At 40.5% G+C, this 22213-nt stretch overlaps 3 protein-coding genes across 3 annotated transcripts; all 3 read left to right on the top strand.

The window, feature by feature from the left end:
* The first annotated feature begins 13378 nt into the window (after positions 1 to 13378).
* LOC142337977 (uncharacterized) lies at positions 13379 to 15022 on the top strand. The gene is made up of 2 exons (XM_075387611.1): positions 13379 to 14151; positions 14239 to 15022. Exons 1-2 carry the CDS (start codon positions 13379 to 13381, stop codon positions 15020 to 15022), a joined length of 1557 nt encoding a protein of 518 aa, XP_075243726.1.
* Positions 15023 to 15175: 153 nt separating this feature from the next.
* Positions 15176 to 16303, top strand: LOC142337976 (uncharacterized). The gene has a single exon (XM_075387610.1). The coding sequence runs from the start codon at positions 15176 to 15178 to the stop codon at positions 16301 to 16303; it is 1128 nt and encodes a 375-aa protein (XP_075243725.1).
* Positions 16304 to 16378: 75 nt separating this feature from the next.
* LOC142337975 (uncharacterized) lies at positions 16379 to 16942 on the top strand. The gene has a single exon (XM_075387609.1). It carries the CDS (start codon positions 16379 to 16381, stop codon positions 16940 to 16942), a length of 564 nt encoding a protein of 187 aa, XP_075243724.1.
* Positions 16943 to 22213: the final 5271 nt, after the last annotated feature.

Below are 22213 nucleotides of genomic sequence, written 5' to 3'. Positions count from 1 at the left end.
AAACGGGAAAATGATTAAGAAAACTGTTGGACGAGGTGTAATTGTTCTTATCCGAAAGCAGCACTGTACCATTAATCAGTTCAGCGAAATCCTAAATAAACAAACAAAAGCGACTAAAAGTGATGAAAATGAATTTTTGCTTAAGGAGGAATATGTTATTATCCAACAACATATCACTTAGAATGAGTTTTACTCTCTCGATATCCGGACTAAATGTATGCCGAGAAAAATCTCGCTCAAAATAGTGAAAGACGTATTTAAAAACAACTTTGCAATGATCTCAGTAAAATAACCGATTATATAAAAATCTTTGAGAAAATTGAATGAGCTGAAATACTAACGACAAAAAGAATAAATAAACATTTTAAGCAGATAAAAAGCTTGACAAAATAAAGTGACCATGAAAGAAAACCCTTCAATGTTATTGATGTGAGCCTTGACAAAAAATTTTTGGGATGGGGACTGTTACGTGTTATATCCAAAATCGAATTAGCTGAAAACGGTGAGCCTGATTTACCAATCTGAAATCTTTGAGTCCATCAATCAAAATTTTGATTTCAACGGTTGGTTCGCATCAAAATGTATTGAGTAAAATCTTGAGCATGTCAAATACCTGGGGTGCAGTCAAAAGAAAACCCGCGAGCGGGAAATTAGACCTTTCACCCACAATTCTGTGAATTTGTTTTTTTCCTCCAAGACTGTACAATAGTTTCCTCAAAAACTGGCCCTCTGATGCATTTTTTACAATATTATTCTGGTATACAAAAGCTTTTTTTAAAGTCTAACAGGTGCTTTTTTTCACTGAGACTTAGCTGCCTACACAATCAGCTGGTCGAGCGAAGATTTTCACCGGACCATTTTCAGAAACTGACATTTCCAATTTTCTTGTTGATGATAAAAGTAGGAGTACATCTGGAGGGTTTTGTGAGCTAAAAAAATTGGTACGTCCGATATCCGACAGAGTTTTGGAATACGAAAGACTAATTCTGAAAACTAACTAATTCCATGGCTGTATTCCTGAATATTTATCTAAAACAAAAAAAGTTCTCTATAAGGATCATATGATTTTCAATATCCATTCTTCATCTCGCAATAAAGCGACAACGCCACAAAAATAGCTTTGATTAGAATTGGAAATATAATTGATCTGGTTTTTTTATGACTAGTAATGCTCTGTTTTTAAGAAATAAGTTTTGAAAAAAAAAGTTTTTCAGAAACATTTTAAAATGAAATTATCCGCAATCTCCGTATAAAGCTGCTCATTTCCACAGGTTCCATTCCAAGGATCATAGAAACCCTGATTATGCACACAGTAGCTTAAAAACAGTCTTCTGTGGTTTTCCCGTTGAGAAACTTGAACAAAGCTCACAAATTCAAATTTGATAATCAAACAAGTTTAAAAATATTAAGGCAGACCCAAGGTGTGCTCTTTTTACAGCCTTAGGATAAGAAGAGCTAGGGCTACTTAATTCTGCGCGCGAAGTAGGGTTACCAATATCTCTAAGACTAACCGACTCTGTAAAACACAGAAGATAAACGTCTATTAAAACTGTGATAATACAGTATAGCACCGGAGTCAAGTGTATACACATGGTGTATCTAAAATAACAGACTGACTAGAGTTAGTGGAGCATGCACTTTATATAAGAGAATAGTGTCGTCTCAGTCTCCGATTGGTTGGAGGTGTACATCCAGTTTTTCAATTGCTACATCCATCCGGGGTTAAGAGTTTTAAATCCGAATTTGTGAATTGTAGCAGAAACATGCTGGATCTGGCACCCCCGTTGTGTTGTGAAATGAGGAGTCAAAGTGGGCTTGTGACTTGTGCCGTCGTCTGAAATCCCTGTCAGTAGAGTGCTGACTAGTGTCGTCAGTGAATAGTCCACTCAATTGTGGAACCAGTGAAGCTGCCAGTTACAGGGTGTGCCGGCCAGTAACGTCACTCCTGTCAAAGTACTCAACTGTCTCTCACTGTCTTGTAGTGAGGGTTTGTTCCCATTTGGAGGATCACTTGTAGTCTGCAGTCTCCGTTGGATGTACAGGGAGATTTCTGTTTATCTCTATTTAGTACAGGGTTTTACCGATCGGATTTACCAGCTTACCTTCTGTTGGAAATCCACCCTTTAGCTACTGTGTGAGCTACCCTTAAACTTCCACTGAAATTCAGTGCGTGCTGATTAAGTTCCGACCGGAGAATAGAAGAAAAGAACTGATCCTAATTGTCAATTATGGCAGAGAAGAATGAAAGAAAGTAGTATATAGATGAAAGAAATTATAGAATTGTAAATAGAAAGCAAAGAAAAGAAAATGAAATTTTTTATTAGTTCAGTGCAAAACAGTGAGTCCGCGAGTTTTTGTGGGTCACTGAGCTCATTTTGGTTGGACTGTGGCCTACGTCCGGAACTCAAATTCGAAGTCAGGGGCCCGATTGTCAGGATCCCAGAAGAATTCCAGAAAATCCTTGTCTCGTGCGAAAGTGCACGAGCGACAAATCAGTGTTGCAGTGGGTTTGTAACGCCAAGAGGTGATTGAGAATTCGTGTTTCTTCTGGCGTCGGCTCTCTGTTCGCCAGCTTGTCCATCATCCAGTCCCTGTAAAGGCGATTGAAAGTATGCTCTTACATAAACTTTGTGGTGCCTCTCTCTACGTACTGGAGTTATTCGATGGGGACAAAAATCGGTGTTTGTAATTTTGTGTAGAGTAAAGAAAAAGCAAATTTTTATTGGAATAAAACTACAAATGGCGCTTTCACAATAGTTGGGGTAGCTGATGTAGCTGTAGTTTATGCAGTAGGCTGAAGTGAATTTTGTGCTGACATATTGAAGGCGCGAGTTTACGTGGACCAATGGATTCATTCTGCGAAAGTGGTGCTGGACAAAGAGCTAGTTGTGGATGATTTGTAACATCTTTTTCCGGTTGACTTTGTGCGTTTGGTTATTTACATCAATTTGTGTTGGATGCAAAAAACCAGACTTAAGGCAGAAAGGGTCGTTTTCTGGTAATTACGCAAAGGGGCAAATTCTCTCGTAAACATTGTTCAAATAATTGGTTTGACAATCTCCGAGGGCAGGGCGAAGAAGTACTTGGAAAGATGCCACAAGCTCTCCGTAAACCAGGGTTTTATAGGAAAGTGGAGGCACTCTAGAAAGAATTCCTTATCCCTTCCTTCCTCGACATACTCATTCTCTAGCTGTCCCAGTAAATATGTGCAAGCTGTTGGTTTCAATGTATGGTGAGGCTGCGTGACGACGTGGTTAACCTTTCAGGAACATGATCACAATAGTCTGTGTTGATGCCAAGAGGATAAGTAAACCCGTGGAACTTAAAGTTCGGGCCGGGTGCTCTGTGCAAAACTCCTTGTGTGGGAGTAAAGGGATTCACTCGTGCCTTGGAGTTTGAGGGCTGTGAGCCTCTTGGTGAGCTAGTTGTATACCTAGCGGGTGATTCTGACGAGGTCTGCATAAGTTTTAACCGTATGGGATAAATTTCGTATGTTGTTGGTCTGGGACGTCTTCGTGGAGAAGGGTCCGTGCAAAGGTAAATATCGGTCGATGTTGGCCGATCAAAAGGAGGTGGCTGAGGGAAGGCTGGTCGAGCTCTAGGTGGAGGAATTGTAGGTACTCCATGTACTTGTGATTGAATGTTCGTGGGTTGTGATGTTGGTGTTGGCACCACTGGTGGTAGATACACCAGTGGTTGGGAGCGTGTTCGGGGGCCAACAATTCCGCCCAAATAGGCCCAATTAGGGACTACTGTTTCGGATGTTGAGCGACGCGATTGTTCCGCAGCAACTTTGTTAGCCCAAGAAGAGCTGTGTAGCTGTGTGGGGGCTGGGGTATGGGCTGTGGCACCAATTGTGGCGATCATGACGTCGGCTGTGGCGGCTGTGGCGCCAAAGTAAAGGAATGCGGTGGCTGTGGCACCGGCTGGTTGCCCCTGTAGCAAGAGTTCGTGTGACAAACTCAGTGATACCATAGGTGCTGTGGGTGAGCGTGTGTCGCTCCCGATGTATAAATGCGGTTATCCCGATGACGAAGTAGAAGTGGCGGTTGAAGGCACTGGAGCATAGGTGGCCGATTCCTGAGACTATGGCTGTGGGGAGAACTGGGCCATCGTAGAGAGGGCCGGCGTCTAAATTTCCCATACTGCTTCAGGCACTGGAGGGGGCAGCACATATGGCGTGAGTGGCAATGGCAGGATGTTGTCGGCATCCAGTTTAATAGGGTCGTACGCTGTGGGGTCGACGTTTGGAGGGATAAGTGAACCTCCATACTGAGGAGCGGTATTGACAGCTGTGGTGTCACTAAAGCAAAAAGATGTTACATACGAGTACTTGGTAATTTTAAGATAAGTTCTTCCAGGATATCCTGATAAATAGGACCATCTTCGAAAGAATCTTTAGAGAGTGATATGGCATGTGATCGCTTGCGTTTACTAGGGTGGGAAATGTCCTAATAGAGTGATTGCAAATCTGGTTACCTGTTTGGCTCACTGGTAGTTCGTAGCATTCATAGAAGGATGTGGGAAGAGTAGAAGCTCTATGCTTATTCGAGTTATGTACGGGAGAGGAAATTTTCTTATAGAGGAAATTTTCTTATAGAAAAATTTTCTTTTGTTTTTCTCTAAATTTTCTGTGTAGTAGATTCAATTCATTTTGAGAGAGTGAGTGCTACGATCAACAGAGTGCTTTCGTCTTTGCATCGGCGAGGGTGGTTCATATTGTGAAGAGTATGATTGTAATGCATGGAAAATAGTTTGTGAGAATACTCCAAAAAATTGGGATGTTTTAATCTAAGCCAATGTGATATTAGGACCTAAAAGTGATTTGAGGTTATTCGCGTTAATAGCGAAACGAAATAGTCCTATTAGGCACTGTAGGAATTTAAAAAGAGTCCATATTTTGACTGTTTTTTTGATACGTAACAGGGATATCCAGAGACTCCTATGAAGGATTCTTTTAAATAATTGCAGTTGATTAAGTCACGCCAATCGAGACGGAGGAGTGTAAACTCCTTTCCGTCAATAAAGAGATTGTTGAAGTAATTGATGTATTGGCTTTGTAGTTGTGAAAATTGTTCTTGTAATTGTGCCTGTTTTGCGATTTTAACTATGTGTGCCACTTCAAACTTTTTGGCGGCGTCATCTACTGATTGGTTAAATTTCGTTTTATCTATTAATTCAGTCCAATCTCTTTAGCTATTTATGCTGATATAATCTATTGTGAGATTATCTACTTCCATAGATATATTCTTTATGGTTGATGAAATAGTGGAATTTTTATTTGTTTTATTTCTATCTATATGTGCTCTAGTAATGTCTTCTCGATGAATTTTCTCAATTAACTGTGCAAATGGAAGCTGTGGTTCCAATACTGCGGATTTGTGATTAACAATCTTTTTAAGAGCAATTCTAGTTAATTTTGGATCAATTGCTTTGACAAGTGCGTCATTCATCAGTGCATTTACATATCTGGAGCGTTATTAACGTATGCTTTTCCAGCCATTTGTTCAATTCTGAGTGCTAATGTTTTTATTTGTTCTCCTGGGCACGAGTTATGCTTTCTAATAGTAATTTCCTTTGTGTTTGAGATTGTTGATTATCAAAAACTCTTTTGAATTTCTCGGCAAAACTCTCACCAGTTCTTTTTTTTAACTTCTAGTGGTGGACTTGAATACCGCTGTCGTGCTGGGCCGATTAAAGCCGTTTGTATCATGGTGATTGGTTTTAGAAACTATGCTTTATGATACGGTGAGTCGAAACGTTCCGGTCCAGCTGTCGTTAACCTGTTTACTGTGATAGAGTTAGGAAATCTTCTGTAGTGTACATAGCGTCAGTACCATCAAATTGTCTTAAAGACTGCCTCATGGGTACTGACCCTCCTACATAAAGTTATATCATTTGTGTATTTCTTCTAACAACTGGCGGAGGTGTTTGGGTAAACACTGCTGAAGGTGTATGTAAGTAATAAGGGGTTGGAGCGTTTGTTGTCTGTTGAGTAGTTTTTGAATTAAATTGTCTGACAAAATTTACTAATCGTTCTGGGGTTAATTGAATATTTTGATTGTTAGTTGAAGCTGTTGAGCCTGTGTTTTTCAGATAACTGGTTCAGTTTTGAAGTTTTATGAATTCTGTCTTTGTTCTTTGTAAGCTGAGTAAAGGTGTATTTAGATCAGGTAGTAAGGGAAGAGTTGTATTTAGAGGATCTGAACTTTGTGCCAATTCGGGTGAGTTCACAGGTTGTCTTTGATTTTGTGAACATTTATATTATTAGAGATAGCGTTTATCATCTCATTATTATTATTGTTGTTATTGGAAATAAAGTCAGTATCTGTGGTTTCATTTAACTTTGAGTCCGTCGGCCTTGAATGTACAATGTTATCCATGTTTTCTATTGGTGATGCTTCAAGTGATGTATTTGTATTTTCCGGAATGTTTGTGAATTGAAGAGGTTGGTTTTCGGCATTATGGTTTCCATTTTCTATATTATATGATCAATTTTTTGTATAATTTCAGATGGTATTTCTGTGATACTTATGAAATTTTCTGGAAACTAATTTTAGTCATAAATGTTGTGTAGTGTTTCTGGTAGTTTATCCATTAGTTGGGGGTACGTATCTGCTATGTGTTTTGCGGCCGAAGAAATAGGTCTTCCTAAACTTTAACAAAATCTTCGTTTGTACCAGGATAGAAGTGTGAGTGAGTCTAATCTCCTCTTCGGCAGATTTTGCAAGGCTTATTTACGTTTTATAAGGTGAGTGAAACCTTCGAACTCTTTTTTAGCAATTTTGTGCAAGTTTTCTTTTCCTAACTTTGAATCAGCGGTGTTTAGTGTTGACGCTCGGCATTTTAGAAATTCAAATGACGATTTTCTATCAGAGGGTTCTAATTCTGTCAAAACTCCGATGAAAAAATTCAAATAGTGTGTCTGATAGTGGTTTATTTAAAAAGTCGTAAATGAGTGAAAAATAACTTTTAGTGAGAGGGTCGCAAAAAACAGAAATAAGACTTTTGTGAGTTGAGCTCGGTAGATTTCGATTAGATATGAAAGAAAAGCAGTCAGTGAGACTTGTGAAGCTTTGTCCGGTAAAGAGAGGAGAAGCAGTTGCTCTACTGCAAAATAGTGATATTTGAATTGTTTCGCTGTCTTTAAAGTTTAATTCATCTTGGTGTTGATATTGTGCAATTTTAAATGGTAGTTTTTCATGCAAAAGACGTTTGTTCTGTTGTGTAAGAACAACTAGGTGTAATTCGTCGGAATGTGTGTCCAATTTTGATGCCGTTTGGCCAGTTTGATGGCTCATTTTACTAATACTTGTGTTTTCATGTTTATTTTCTTAATAATTTGATGGGTATGTGTTCCCGTTTTCTAAATTTTAGGTGTAAAAAGAGTATAAACTAGCTCTAAGTTTTTTCTTAAGAGAGAATAGTATGTTTGTGAGCGTTCACTGGTTAAACCAGTTAAGGCAGACCCAAGGTGGGCTACTTTTACAGCCTTAAAGTATAAAGAACTAGGGCTATTTATTTCTGCGCGCGAAGTAGGCTTACCTATATTTCTAAGACTAACCGACTCTGTAAAACACATTAGATAAATTTCTATTAATACGGTGATAATACAGTATAGCACCGGATTCAAGTATATACACATGTTTATCCAAACTAACAGACGGACTAGATGTAGTGGAGCAGGCGCTTTATTTAAGAGAATAGTGTCTTCTCAGTCTCTGATTGGTTGGAGGTGTACATCCAGAAATACTACTGCTGCAATATAAAAAAGAGTATTCATAATGACTTTTTCAAATAATTAACCATCTGAATATGGCATTCACCATTGGATGCTGTCTTTTGAAATTAGAAAATTTAGGTTAAGAGGGTTTCAACTGATGATATACCGTTGACAAAAACCACGTTACTGCATAAATTTTGCCTTGTATTAACAATGTTGAAGCTTATTTGAACTATTTTGGCTGATGTTTATAACAATCAAAAACGCGATAACTGCGATAACTGCTTTTTTAGAAGACATTTGGAGTTTCGTGGAAACGAGATACGTTATACACAAAATCTGGTCTCATTTTACATTTTGCTTGATGAAAACTAAATGCTAAAATCATGAAGATAATTGATAAAAAAAGCACCGTCACTAACTCAAATTCACGATTTTCAGCTTGCATTTAGCCTAAAACTTTACTCCGCTAGGCTTTAAAATAATTAACGATTTTGTTCAAGGACAAAAGAACTTTCAAGGTCTCAACAAAATTGTAAACAAGAATTACCTCGTGCGTTAACAAAGTCACAAGAATTGTAACTTTCACATCGACAAGTTTGTTTCCGTTTGGATTCAAAAAGCTATACATAAGCAAAAAAAGCGTTGAAGCAGAGCTTCACTCGTAATCAAAAATATTGAAATGAACTTGTATTCATTTCTGGTCCGCCGAACAAAATCATAGGATATACCTTAGAATTAGAGTGAGCAAACGCACCCGGGTTAGGAACAGCTCACATTAGACATTAGATTCTCTATCGGGGGAGGTACATAAGACTAAGATAGGCTAAGTTGGGGTATCAAAAATAAGCTAATCATCAACAAAAAAAAGCGGACAACCACTAGATAACCATCCCCCTCAGTTCATTTAAGTTGATTAACTTAAATTTACTGACAGGTTGATTAACCTGGGTCTCGGAACAAGAGTTATCTAGTGGGGGAACAGATATATGCCAAGTGTTTTTTGAGTCATTTTCTTGAAAACCATGGAGGGTGAAACCGTCAAACTAGGTAGCATTAATCGTCCCCTCTGCGGTTCTAAGACTAAGTGTAACGTTTTTTGTGTTTTTTTTTGGTTGTCTTATTGGTCGGGGGGACAGATAGCTGGGGATTTTTTGGGTTTTTCTTTTGTTTACATCTAGCAACAGTCATCTGAATCAAAGACACCCAAACCAAAGAGCAACACAGCAAAGACAAAGACACAGCAAAGACCAACACCTCAAAGGCAACGAGACAGCAAAGAAAAAGCAACTAATTAGTTAACAAATCCACAGACAAACAACAAAGCACCACACAAAAGTCTTCAACAATGACAGAAAACCTTGAGAGATTGAAAAAGTCAAGAACAGCCCACCGCACTGTTGCAATCAGATTAAACAACGAAGCCAAAACAATTACAGAGAGACCTGGACAAAATGTCAGTGAAGAGGAGCTCATACGACTGGAACAAATCTCGGCATTGTTGACAAAAAAACAGTTGTACCTGTCAGACATGAATCAGAAAGTTCAAAACCTGATCGATGACACCGACAGACTCGACGAAGAAATCGAAGAATCAGAAGATTACGACGACAAGATAGGACAACATGTTGACCTAATTAACCGCTTTGTCATTTACAAAAGAACCCCACCTAGAAGTTCAACACCACGATTGGCAACTGGACCGGCCATCACCAATGTAAAACTGCCCAAGCTGGAATTGCCAACTTTTTGTGGAGACTACAAGGATTGGACTCCCTTCTTCGACCAATTAACCGGAGCAGTGACAAGCAACAGCCAGATAACAGACAGTCAAACGTTGCAGTATCTAAAAACATCAGTGAAAGCAGATGCCGCAAAGCTTTTGACCTCTCTCCAAATCACAGACGCAAACTTCAGTACATCATGCGACATCCTGAGGAACAGATACGACAACAAACGTCTGATTTTGCGAGCCCATGTTCACGCAATAGTTTCACAGAAACCGGTAACAATTGAAAACCCAAAGGCACTTCGAGATCTCATGGAGAAAGTCGAAGAACACAGATTAGCGCTAAGGAACCTTGGACAGCCCGTGGACGATCAGGACATCTTTTTCGTGTACCTCATTGCAGAGAAATTTCCCGCCGAAACGAGAGATCCCCAACGCTATCATGATATGAAAGACTTCATGGAAGAAAGAACACGCGCCCTTGAAGCAGCCACACAGCAGTCAGCATCAGCCATCGACAAGAAGCCCACAAGCAGCCCACATCTTCGAAAATTCCTTTCACATATAGCCACATCAGCGACCACAACGTGTGAATGTTGCGACGAAAACCATAAAAATTATCAATGCCAAAGTTTCAAAGCACTCTCAGTACAGGAGCGAGCTCAGTTGATCAAGACAAAAGGACTTTGCTTCAACTGCCTACGCCCAGGACATCGAAGTGAGCAATGCAACGGTTCAACGATAAGAAATACAAACGAAAGCACAACAGTCTTTTGCATTTGGAAGCCAATGACAACTCGAGGACAACTTTAACAGCACCAATAGTGACAACTAGCAGCACGTCACTACAAGAAGCAAGCAATCAAGCATCGAGAACAGTCAACAAAAGCAAATAAAAATTTACAGCCGCAGCACAGTCGCAGAATGAAGAAGAAGAAGAAGAAGTATTTCTTCCTACCGCAATCGTTTCAGTCGACAACAACGGAAAAGCAACTGATATCAGAGCCATTCTAGACTCAGGATCCCAAAGCAACCTCATCACGGAAGATGCAGTACAACGCCTTGGACTGAGAAAAGAGAAAGCCGACGGACGGGTTTTTGGACTCGGAGTTCAAGAAGTCAACGACAGCAAAGGATCAGTAAACTTGATTCTGAAAACGAAGGATGAAAACTTCATCAGCATCAGAGCAACTGTCTTAGCAAAACTGACCAGCAATCTACCTTCGCATCATGTGAATGTCAGCAGTTGGACAAAACTTCAGGACCTCAATCTTGCGGACCCAAACTTCAATCAGCCATCCACCGTAGACTTGATAATTGGAGCAGGACACTATGAAGAGTTGATGATTGGAGACAACAGAAACAAGGAGCCTCAAATCCAATTACCTACCGCCTATCTTGTTTTGGTTGGCTCGTGATTGGACGTGAGGGCCAACTTGAAAAGAAGAGTACTCAACTTCAGTCTTTCTTCATTTGTTCTGAGCCAGACAATTTACAGCGATTCTGGGAGATTGAAGAAATTCCGACAGCAACACAGTGGACATCAGAAGAACAGAAATGCGAAGATGACTTCAAAAGTACCACCCGACGCAACTCAGAGGGAAGATTTGTTGTGAAACTCCCTTTCAAAGAAGACGCCAAACCCCTGGGCGACTCGTATCATCAAGCGAAAAGAAGACTACGCAGCCTCATCTTCCGATTGGAGAAACAACCAGACGTATACAACAGATATAGTCAGTTCATTCAGGAATTCATTCAACTTGGACACATGGAAAAAGTTCCCAGAAAAAGAATTCATATGCCTGCAACAAACTGTTTCTACTTGCCACATCATTGTGTCATCAAAGCACTTTCAGTACAGGACCGAGCTCAGTTGATCAAGACAAAAGGACTTTGCTTCAACTGCCTACGCCCTGGACATCGAAGTGAACAATGCAACGGTTCAACTTGTAAGAAATGCAAACAAAAGCACAACAGTCTTTTGCATTTGGAAGCCAATAACAACTCGAGGACAACTTCAACAGCACCAACAGTGACAACTAGCAGCACGTCACCACAAGAAGCAAGCAATCAAGCATCGAGAACAGTCAACAAAAGCAAAGAAAAATTTACAGCCGCAGCACAGTCGCAGAATGAAGAAGAAGAAGAAGTATTTCTTCCCACCGCAATCGTTTCAGTCGACAACAACGGAAAAGCAACTGATATCAGAGCCATTCTAGACTCAGGAACCCAAAGCAACCTCATCACGGAAGATGCAGTACATTGCCTTGGACTGAGAAAAGAGAAAGCCGACGGAAGGGTTTTTGGACTCGGAGTTCAAGAAGTCAACAACAGCAAAGGATCAGTAAAATTGATTCTGAAAACGAAGCATGAAGACTTCATCAGCATCAGAGCAACTGTGTTAGCAAAATTGACCAGCAATCTACCTTCGCATCATGTGAATGGAAGCAGTTGGACAAAACTTCAGGACCTCAATCTTGCGGACCCAAACTTCAATCAGCCATCCACCGTAGACTTGATAATTGGAGCAGGACAATATGAAGAGTTGATGATTGGAGACAACAGAATCAAGGAGCCTCAAATCCAATTACCTAACGCCTATCTTGTTTTGGTTGGCTCGTGATTGGACGTGAGGGCCAACTTGAAAAGAAGAGTACTCAACTTCAGTCTTTCTTCATTTGTTCTGAGCCAGACAATTTACAGCGATTCTGGGAGATTGAAGAAATTCCGACAGCAACACAGTGGACATCAGAAGAACAGAAATGCGAAGATCACTTCAAAAGTACCACCCGACGCAACTCAGAGGGAAGATTTGTTGTTAAACTCACTTTCAAAGAAGACGCCAAACCCCTGGGCGACTCGTATCATCAAGCGAAAACAAGACTACGCAGCCTCATCTTCCGATTGGAGAAACAACCAGACGTATACAACAGATATAGTCAATTCATTCAGGAATTCATTCAACTTGGACACATGGAAAAAGTTCCCAGAAATAGAATTCATATGACTGCAACAAACTGTTTCTACTTGCCACATCATTGTGTCATCAAAGACGCCAGAAGCACAACTAAACTAAGAGTCGTATTCGATGCCTCAGCTAAGTCAGCCAGCGGAGTATCTTTAAACGACCGTCTAATGGTTGGACCGCAACTTCAAAAGGATCTGTTTGGAATTCTGATTCGTTTTTGGTTTCATCAGGTAGCACTATCTCCAGACATTGCCAGGATGTACCGACAAGTTCAACTTGACGATGAAGACAAGGATTTTCACAGGGTTCTGTGGAAAAATCCAAATGACACAGAACTGAAAACATTCAGAATGACAAGAGTGACCTATGGAATAGCATCATCTTTGTACCACTCAATTAGACCTCTCAAAGCCTTAGCAGACAGTTGCACCAACAGCAACCTCCGCCTTGCAATCAATAACGACATGTATGTGGACGATTCGCTAACAGGACCCTCAGATGTTGAACACGCCGCTCAATTGCAGGACGAAATCATCGCAACACCGAAAAAAGCTTGTTTTGATATACATCTAGCAACAGTCATCTGAATCAAAGACACCCAAACCAAAGACCAACACAGCAAAGACAAAGACACAGCAAAGACCAACACAGCAAAGACAAAGACACAGCAAAGACCAACACCTCAAAGGCAACGAGACAACAAAGAAAAAGCAACTAATTAGTTAACAAATCCACAAACAGACAAACAACAAAGCACCAAACAAAAGTCTTCAACAATGACAGAAAACCCTGAAAGATTGAAAAAGTCAAGAACAGCCCACCGCACTGTTGCAATCAGATTAAACAACGAAGCCAAAACAATTACAGAGAGACCTGGACAAAATGTCAGTGAAGAGGAGCTCATACGACTGGAACAAATCTCGGCATTGTTGACAAAAAACAGTTGTACCTGTCAGACATGAATCAGAAAGTTCAAAACCTGATTGATGACACCGACAGACTCGACGAAAAAATCGAAGAATCAGAAGATTACGACGACAAGATAGGACAACATGTTGACCTAATTAACCGCTTTATCATTTACAAAAGAACCCCACCTAGAAGTTCAACACCACGATTGGCAACTGGACCAGCCATCACCAATGTAAAACTGCCCAAGCTGGAATTGCCATTTTTTTGTGGAGACTACAAGGAATGGACGTCCTTCTTCGACCAATTCAACGGAGCAGTGACAAGCTACAGCCAGATAACAGACAGTCAAAAGTTGCAGTATCTAAAAACATCAGTGAAAGGAGATGCCGCAAAGCTTTTGACCTTTCTCCAAATCACAGACGCAAACTTCAGTACATCATGCGACATCCTGAGGAACAGATACGACAACAAACGTCTGATTTTGCGAGCCCATGTTTACGCAATAGTTTCACAGAAACCGGTAACAATTGAAAACCCAAAGGCACTTCGAGATCTCATGGAGAAAGTCGAAGAACACAGATTAGCGCTTAGGAGCCTTGGACAGCCCGTGGACGATCAGGACATCTTTTTCGTGTACCTCATTGCAGAGAAATTTCCCGCCGAAACGAGAAAATGTTGGGAACTTTCATCACGAGGAAGAGATCCCCAACGCTATCATGATATGAAAGACTTCATGGAAGAAAGAACACGCGCCCTTGAAGCAGCCACACAGCAGTCAGCATCAGCCATCGACAAGAAGCCCACAAGCAGCCCACAACTGTGAAAATTCCTTTCACATATAGCTACATCAGCGACCACAACGTGTGAATGTTGCGACGAAAACCATAAAATTTGTCAATGCCAAAGTTTCAAAGCACTTTCAGTACAGGACCGAGCTCAGTTGATCAAGACAAAAGGACTTTGCTTCAACTGCCTACGCCCTGGACATCGAAGTGAACAATGCAACGGTTCAACTTGTAAGAAATGCAAACAAAAGCACAACAGTCTTTTGCATTTGGAAGCCAATAACAACTCGAGGACAACTTCAACAGCACCAACAGTGACAACTAGCAGCACGTCACCACAAGAAGTAAGCAATCAAGCATCGAGAACAGTCAACAAAAGCAAAGAAAAATTTACAGCCGCAGCACAGTCGCAGAATGAAGAAGAAGAAGAAGTTTTTCTTCCCACCGCAATCGTTTCAGTCGACAACAACGGAAAAGCAACTGATATCAGAGCCATTCTAGAATCAGGATCCCAAAGCAACCTCATCATGGAAGATGCAGTACAACGCCTTGGACTGAGAAAAGAGAAAGCTGACGGACGGGTTTTTGGACTCGGAGTTCAAGAAGTCAACAACAGCAAAGGATCAGTAAACTTGATTCTGAAAACGAAGGATGAAAACTTCATCAGCATCAGAGCAACTGTCTTAGCAAAACTGACCAGCAATCTACCTTCGCATCATGTGAATGTCAGCAGTTGGACAACACTTCAGGACCTCAATCTTGCGGACCCAAACTTCAATCAGCCATCCACCGTAGACTTGATAATTGGAGCAGGACACTATGAAGAGTTGATGATTGGAGACAACAGAATCAAGGAGCCTCAAATCCAATTACCTACCGCCTATCTTGTTTTGGTTGGCTCGTGATTGGACGTGAGGGCCAACTTGAAAAGAAGATTCTGGGATCGATTCTGGGAGATAGAAGAAATTCCGACAGCAACACAGTGGACATCAGAAGAACAGAAATGCGAAGATGACTTCAAAAGTACCACCCGACGCAACTCAGAGGGAAGATTTGTTATGAAACTCCCTTTCAAAGAAGACGCCAAACCCCTGGGCGACTCGTATCATCAAGCGAAAAGAAGACTACGCAGCCTCATCTTCCGATTGGAGAAACAACCAGACGTATACAACAGATATAGTCAGTTCATTCAGGAATTCATTCAACTTGGACACATGGAAAAAGTTCCCAGAAATAGAATTCATATGCCTGCAACAAACTGTTTCTACTTGCCACATCATTGTGTCATCAAAGACGCCAGCAGCACAACTAAACTAAGAGTCGTATTCGATGCCTCAGCTAAGTCAGCCAGCGGAGTATCTTTAAACGACCGTCTAATGGTTGGACCGCAATTTCAAAAGGATCTGTTTGGAATTCTGATTCGTTTTTGGTTTCATCAGGTAGCACTATCTGCAGACATTGCCAGGATGTACCGACAAGTTCAACTTGACGATGAAGACAAGGATTTTCACAGGGTTCTGTGGAAAAATCAAAATGACACAGAACTGAAAACATACAGAATGACAAGAGTGACCTATGGAAAAGCATCATCTTCGTACCACTCAATTCGACCTCTCAAAGCCTTAGCAGACAGTTGCTCCAACAGCAACCTGCGGCTTGCAATCAATAACGACATGTATGTGGACGATTCGCTAACAGGAGCCTCAGATGTTGAGCACGCCGCTCAATTGCAGGACGAAATCATCGCAACACTGAAAAATGCTTGTTTTGATATACGAAAATGGACATCAAGTGTTTCGTCACTTGTTGAGCGATTGCCTTCCAGTTTTCGCGAAAGTTCAGACGAAATGATCATCAACAGCAACGACTACACAGTCAAAACCCTTGGAATAAAGTGGAGCCCTGTTCCAGATCATTTCACATTCACAGTCTGCCTAGACAAAGACTTTCCCAACACAAAGAGGAAAATATTATCGCAAGTCACAAAGTTGTTTGACCCACTCGGATGGTTGTCACCAACAACAATTCAATTGAAATCCTTCTTGCAAATTCTTTGGATGGATAAGTTGACCTGGGACAAAGCCCTATCATTAAACATCCTGGAACTATACGGAAGATTTCGACATGAACTACAAGAACTGGAGAAGATCAAACTTGAACGAAGAGTTTTTGCAGCACCTTCTTAATCATCTTTGGAGCTTCATGTGTTTTGCGACGCCTCAACCACAGCGTATGCCGCAGTTATCTACGTGCGAGAGCAAATGGACGACCGAGTGCACACACAAATGCTAACAGCCAAAACACGCGTTGCCCCAATCAAAACTTTATGTGTTCCACGTTTAGAACTCTGTGCAGCACCTCTTGGAGCTCAATTGTCCCAAGCAGTGAAAGAAGACATCATTGACAACCGTTTTCCCAATCCCAAAGTCTTTGCTTGGACCGATTCACAAGTGACCCTTGCCTGGATTAAAGATATCCCCAAAAAATGGAAGACTTTCGTTGCTAACCGAGTTGCCAAGACTCAGAGCATCATTCCTTCAGAAAATTGGAGGTTTGTACCAACCGAAGACAATCCAGCCGATTGCGCATCACGAAGAATTTCAGCCGACAAACTTCTTAATCACCAACTTCGGCGGAAGGGACCCAATTGGCTGCGTCAAGACGAGCAGTTTTGGACTTCATTGGATGCTAAACCTCTCTATAACGCCTCAACTGACGCTTTAGCCGAAGTAAACTCATCAGCCCAACTATCTCTAGTAATGCAGCATCAGCAGCAAGACAACAGGATATTAGATCTTCTCAGCCGACAGTCGTCAATGCATTGACTTGTAAGAGTTTCCGCTTACGTCAAACTTTTCACTCAACGACTAAAAGCAAGAATAAATAGAAGGTCAAGCAACAACTACAGTCAGTCGCAACCCGCAATTGATCATTCAAATACGTATGAAAAACCAAAACCAAAATCAGTTTCCGACAGAGAACAGCACGGGAATGTTCAGCTAAAGTCTTCTGACAACGACCAAGATCGTCAGCATCTACAACACACGATGAAACCCCGAGACCAATCTTCAAACAATTTCAAAGAAAAATTGTTCGTAACCAACCAGCAGGAAAACCCATGCGAAGATTCGAGTTTATCCAGCAACAATCCGGACGCACCTCATCTGCAGAATATCTGCTATCGAAACGATTCCCAACAACCACAGCCCTTTCTTCAGAGCAGCCATAAAGACCAATCCCTACAGCCAAACAATCATCACCGCAGTCAAGAAGCAGATTTGTACCCGCAGCCCCCTCTCTCTTTCGAGCACGCAGAACCAAAGGAAGAGAATTCTACGGAACGTATGAACGGACTTCAGCAAACAACCACTGAAATCCAGTCAACACCGACAGACTTGGTTCCACAATCCAGCAATTTTCTTTCAACACCAGAAGATTATCATGAATTGCACACCTTTATTAACCCGAATAAACAGCATCCGCACTTCAATAATCAATGTCTAAATGAAACGCAACAAAAACAATACAAATCAATGGAACAACAATCACAGAACGAATCTGTTTATCAGCTACAGACGGATTTATCAGCAAGTGTTTCATCGCCGCCAACAAGCCTTCTATCAACAGTTAAGAAGAAGAAGCAACACATGACAGCAAAAAGACAAATGGGTGTTTGTCATCAATTTTCCCCATCGGATCTCCGTTCAGCCAGGATAGCCCTTTACAGCATCATGCAACAACTCTTTCTGCAGGAATTCAAGTATATAAAAGGATCAACAATACCAGAAGACTCAACTTCAAACCTACCAGTTGAATCATCCAGTAAGCGTATCAAGAAGAACAGTCATCTACTCAGCCTCTCCCCATTCTTTGACAAAGACAACAACGTCATCCGCGTTGATGGTCGTCTTGCAAATTCGCCGTATAGCGTGGACAAAAAGTTCCCCATAATAATTCCAAAAACATCTCCACTAGCCGAGTTACTCATCCGAGAAAGTCATTTGAGAAACCTTCACAGGGGAACCCAGATGACCCTTTTTGCCCTCCGACAAACATTTTGGATTCCTGGAGGAATCGCCAGTGTTAAGAAGGTTATTCACAACTGCAAGCCCTGCGTACGATTTGACGCCCGCATACGCCAGCCATTAATGGGAGATCTGCCAGCAGAACGGATAGTTGAATCCTTTGCCTTCCAGTTCACTGGGATGGACTATTGTGGACCGTTTTACACCAAAGATTCTTCACAGAAACTGCAAAATTCATACGCAGCTATATTCATTTGTTTCACCACAAAGGCGATACACTTAGAGCCAGTGGAAAATCTAACCAAAGAAGATTGCCTCGATACCCTCAAGAGATTCACCGGAAGACGCGGTACTCCCCAAGCAATCTACAGTGACAATTCGACAACATTCATAGGAGCCCGAGGAGAACTCGAATTCAGGCGACTTCTTCGTGGTGAAGAGTTCAAGGATCTCATTAACAATTTTGCAAGCCAAAATCACATTGATTGGTTTACAATACCACCCAGGACGCCGCATTTTGAAGGACTGTGGGAAGCAGCTGTTAAGTCTATGAAGCGCCATCTCTACAGAACAGTTGGATCGACTAGGTTATCAACCAGTGCTTTCACAACTCTCCAGACTCAAATTGAGGCAATCCTCAATTCTCGCCCTTTAACAGCGCCCTCAACCGACATCAACCATCCCCTAGCTTTAACCCCTGGACATTTCATCATCGGAAGACCCATCACATCAATACCCGAGCCATCTTCACCAAAGAACAACACCTTGTCACGACCTTCACAACTCTCCTGACTCAAATTGAGGCAATCCTCAATTCTCGCCCTTTAACAGCGCCATCAACTGACATCAACGATCCCCTAGCTTTAACCCCTGGACATTTCATCATCGGAAGACCCATCACATCAATACCCGAGCCATCTTCACCAAAGAACAACACCTTGTCACGACATTGGAGAAACATAGACAAAATGATTCGTCAGTTCTGGAAGAAATGGAGTGTCGAATACTTATCTTCATTGCAGCAGCGGAACAAATGGAGGACAGAAAACGTACAACCAGCAGTAGACGATATTGTGATCATCAAAGAAGACAACACTCCCCCAATGTGTTGGCCGCTTGCTCGTATAGTACAGACATTCGACGGTAATGACAACATTGTTCGTGTTGTTGAAGTGAAAACACAAACTGGAGTTTACATCAGACCAGTCAGTCGCCTCATACCCCTTCATCGAGAAGAACCAGAAGATCGTGGAGCAGATTAAATCAATGAATTTTGAGAAAAACCCGACGATTCTCAATTGGTTTCATCACAGCTTCGACAACATGTACCAAATCAGTTTTATATGAAATTGATAACATTTCTGACAATTTTCACAAAAACCAAGTTGTCAGTTTCAACAAAATAATCTTCTTTGTACCCTCAAGTGTACTCGCAGGATAACAACAAAGGAAGCCCACAGATGTCACAATTGAACGAGTTCAAGGAGGCCGGGAAATGTTCAAGGTCAAAAGAACTTTCAAGGTCTCAACAAAATTGTAACCAAGAATTACCACGTGCTTTAACAAAGTCACAAGAATTGTAACTTTCACATCGACAAGTTTGTTTCCGTTTGGATTCAAATAGCTATACATAAGCAAATAAAGCGTTGAAGCAGAGCTTCACTAGTAATCAAAAATATTGAAATGAACTTGTATTCAGATTTATTTGTGCTTGTGAACCTAGAAACGGTTAATTTCAATTTTGGCTATTTGACTCCTTTATCCACAATTAGTATCGGGAACCAGATTTCTGAAGCTAATTCCAATTATGTTTTCTCTCGTTTTATCAAATCGACATTATCGTAGTTGTTAGAAACTGCAAACGAGGACAAAGGTGACACATGATGTTGAAAAGAGTTTAAAAAACATTGTCAATATTTTTTACGCTAGTCCAAAACCAAGCATCGTGAAAGTGGTGACGGACTTACACAAACTCGAAATAACTTTGAACAAATCTTGACTGCTGTCACATATTTCTACGCACCCTTAAAACCTTAATATTAAAATATGGTCTTCAAAAACAGTGAAAAAATCCAGTAATTTTATTTTAGACATGCAATATTTGCCACTTAAAGATTGTCCAACCATGTTTTCAATTTAAATCTTAAGAACCGATCGTGAACAACACGTTTTTTGGGTTAATTTGGCAATAAAATGTACTAACTGCAACGTGATTATCTGATTTCACTACTCGTTACCTTGCAACTGTTTACTGACGAGGCGAACTCAGCGTGAAGCCACGATAGCTTATTTGATAAGCTAGTGAAAGATTAATTAATAGGTTATAGTCCTATTAGTTTTCTAAACTAAAAATAGGGGGAAATAGGTTGTGAAAGAATGATCTCGCCAAGATATCTGTTTGTTTTGGGTTGATTTGTTTAGAAGCCCGAATTTGGTAACCTTGATAAGAAAATGCTTAGTGGGCTGATATACGGTTGATATATAATTAATATCGACAAAGTTAAAGTTTTCTACCACATAGCGTGTTTTGTTCCGTCAAAATTTTAAGATGAAAACGATTAAAAACCTGCGATCTATCGTTTGTACGTGCGGTACATTCACAAAGTACCCGAACGCGCAAAAAACATTACGAAATCGAATTGACCCAAAATTTGATCTCCACTTTTTAAATCTAGATCAATCTTCCGCGGAGAGCAAGCAAATGACAGTTGGGTCGTGCGATATTTTAATTGCTGATACTTTTGAGACTGAAAAATTTGGGTCAGCATTGAGAGGGAGCAATTTACAATGGATTCATGCGACCACAGCTGGAGTTAATTTGTTGATGGAAAACCCTCATTTCAAGGTACATCACAGCTCTAAATTTCATCTATGCTTTATTATTGTATCACCCAATGAGAGGGGAGAAAAAAATTTTATTTCTCATCGCATGTTTTTTAAATCAGTAGCATGAAATACTTGGGAGCGAATACAGGAAAAATAACTCAAAGATTTATCCCAGATGGTAGCGAGTGGGGTTCCATTGACGATTCAAACTGAACTGATATTAATAACAATAATCGGTCGTGAACCATGATTTTCCCATTGAATAATTTTACGCTTCGTGCTAAAAATATTAACCATGCGGGCAAAAAATGAATTTTTTTCGTTTCTTTACCCATCCCGTCAGCTTTTATTCAGCCGCCAAAAATTATAAATAGGATCTAACACGGTTTTTCAACGTAAAAGAGTGGGCTCGGAGTGAGGAGATACATCGGAGGTCTACTTTATGTCATCATTTAGTCCAGACTATTTCAACCGTTGAAAGTTGGGGATAAAAGAGAAAGAGTGAACTAGGTCGTGTTTCAAGCTGATCCAGAGTTACGTGAAAATTCACTAATTAATCGTACCCATTTATTATAAAATTTACAATGCCCAGAGTTTTGATCATGATATCTATAGACATTTCATGTAAAACTCATAGAAAAATTCTGAGCTTTAGTTTAGTTTTTTTTCTGCCCATTTCCTGGATTTAACCAAATTTTATCAGCCCAGGTTGCTACTTCTTAGTAGTTATACAAGGATCAAATATGAAGTCATAAAAATCGTACGCTATTTCTTAGTACTATCCTTGTATGATTGCTAGGAAATCATCAATGATTCTGTAAGATTACCGGGACATCATATATGATGTGATCCTTGTACGACAACTAGGATATCATAAAAAGTTATGAAGTTATGACACTTTTATGAATAGTGGGAAACCATTTATGACCGATGAATAATTACAGGGACATCATTTGGAGAATATACGCCAATGAAACGATAAGCTTCCTTGTGAGAAACATATATTAAACTACTAAACACGTTATGAACTAAGCTCGTGAATAAAGCCAGGTTTTTGCTTAACTCAAAAGTGTCCCTCAATACAAATGCACACCAACCTGAAGAAATTATGACAAAATTCAACTGAAAGCAATATTTACTCAAACGAATAGTAATAAATATTGTAACACACGCATTTTCGATCGAAATTTTGCATTTTCTATGTCAAAACTTCGCTAAAGATCGATTTCCTATTTAAAAAATTCC

This window comes from Convolutriloba macropyga, chromosome 4, assembly GCF_964194025.1.
Source record: "Convolutriloba macropyga chromosome 4, txConMacr16.3, whole genome shotgun sequence".
Lineage (NCBI taxonomy): Eukaryota > Metazoa > Xenacoelomorpha > Acoela > Convolutidae > Convolutriloba > Convolutriloba macropyga.
Note: the sequence above shows the minus strand (reverse complement) of the source record. Positions and strands in the feature narration are given on the sequence as shown.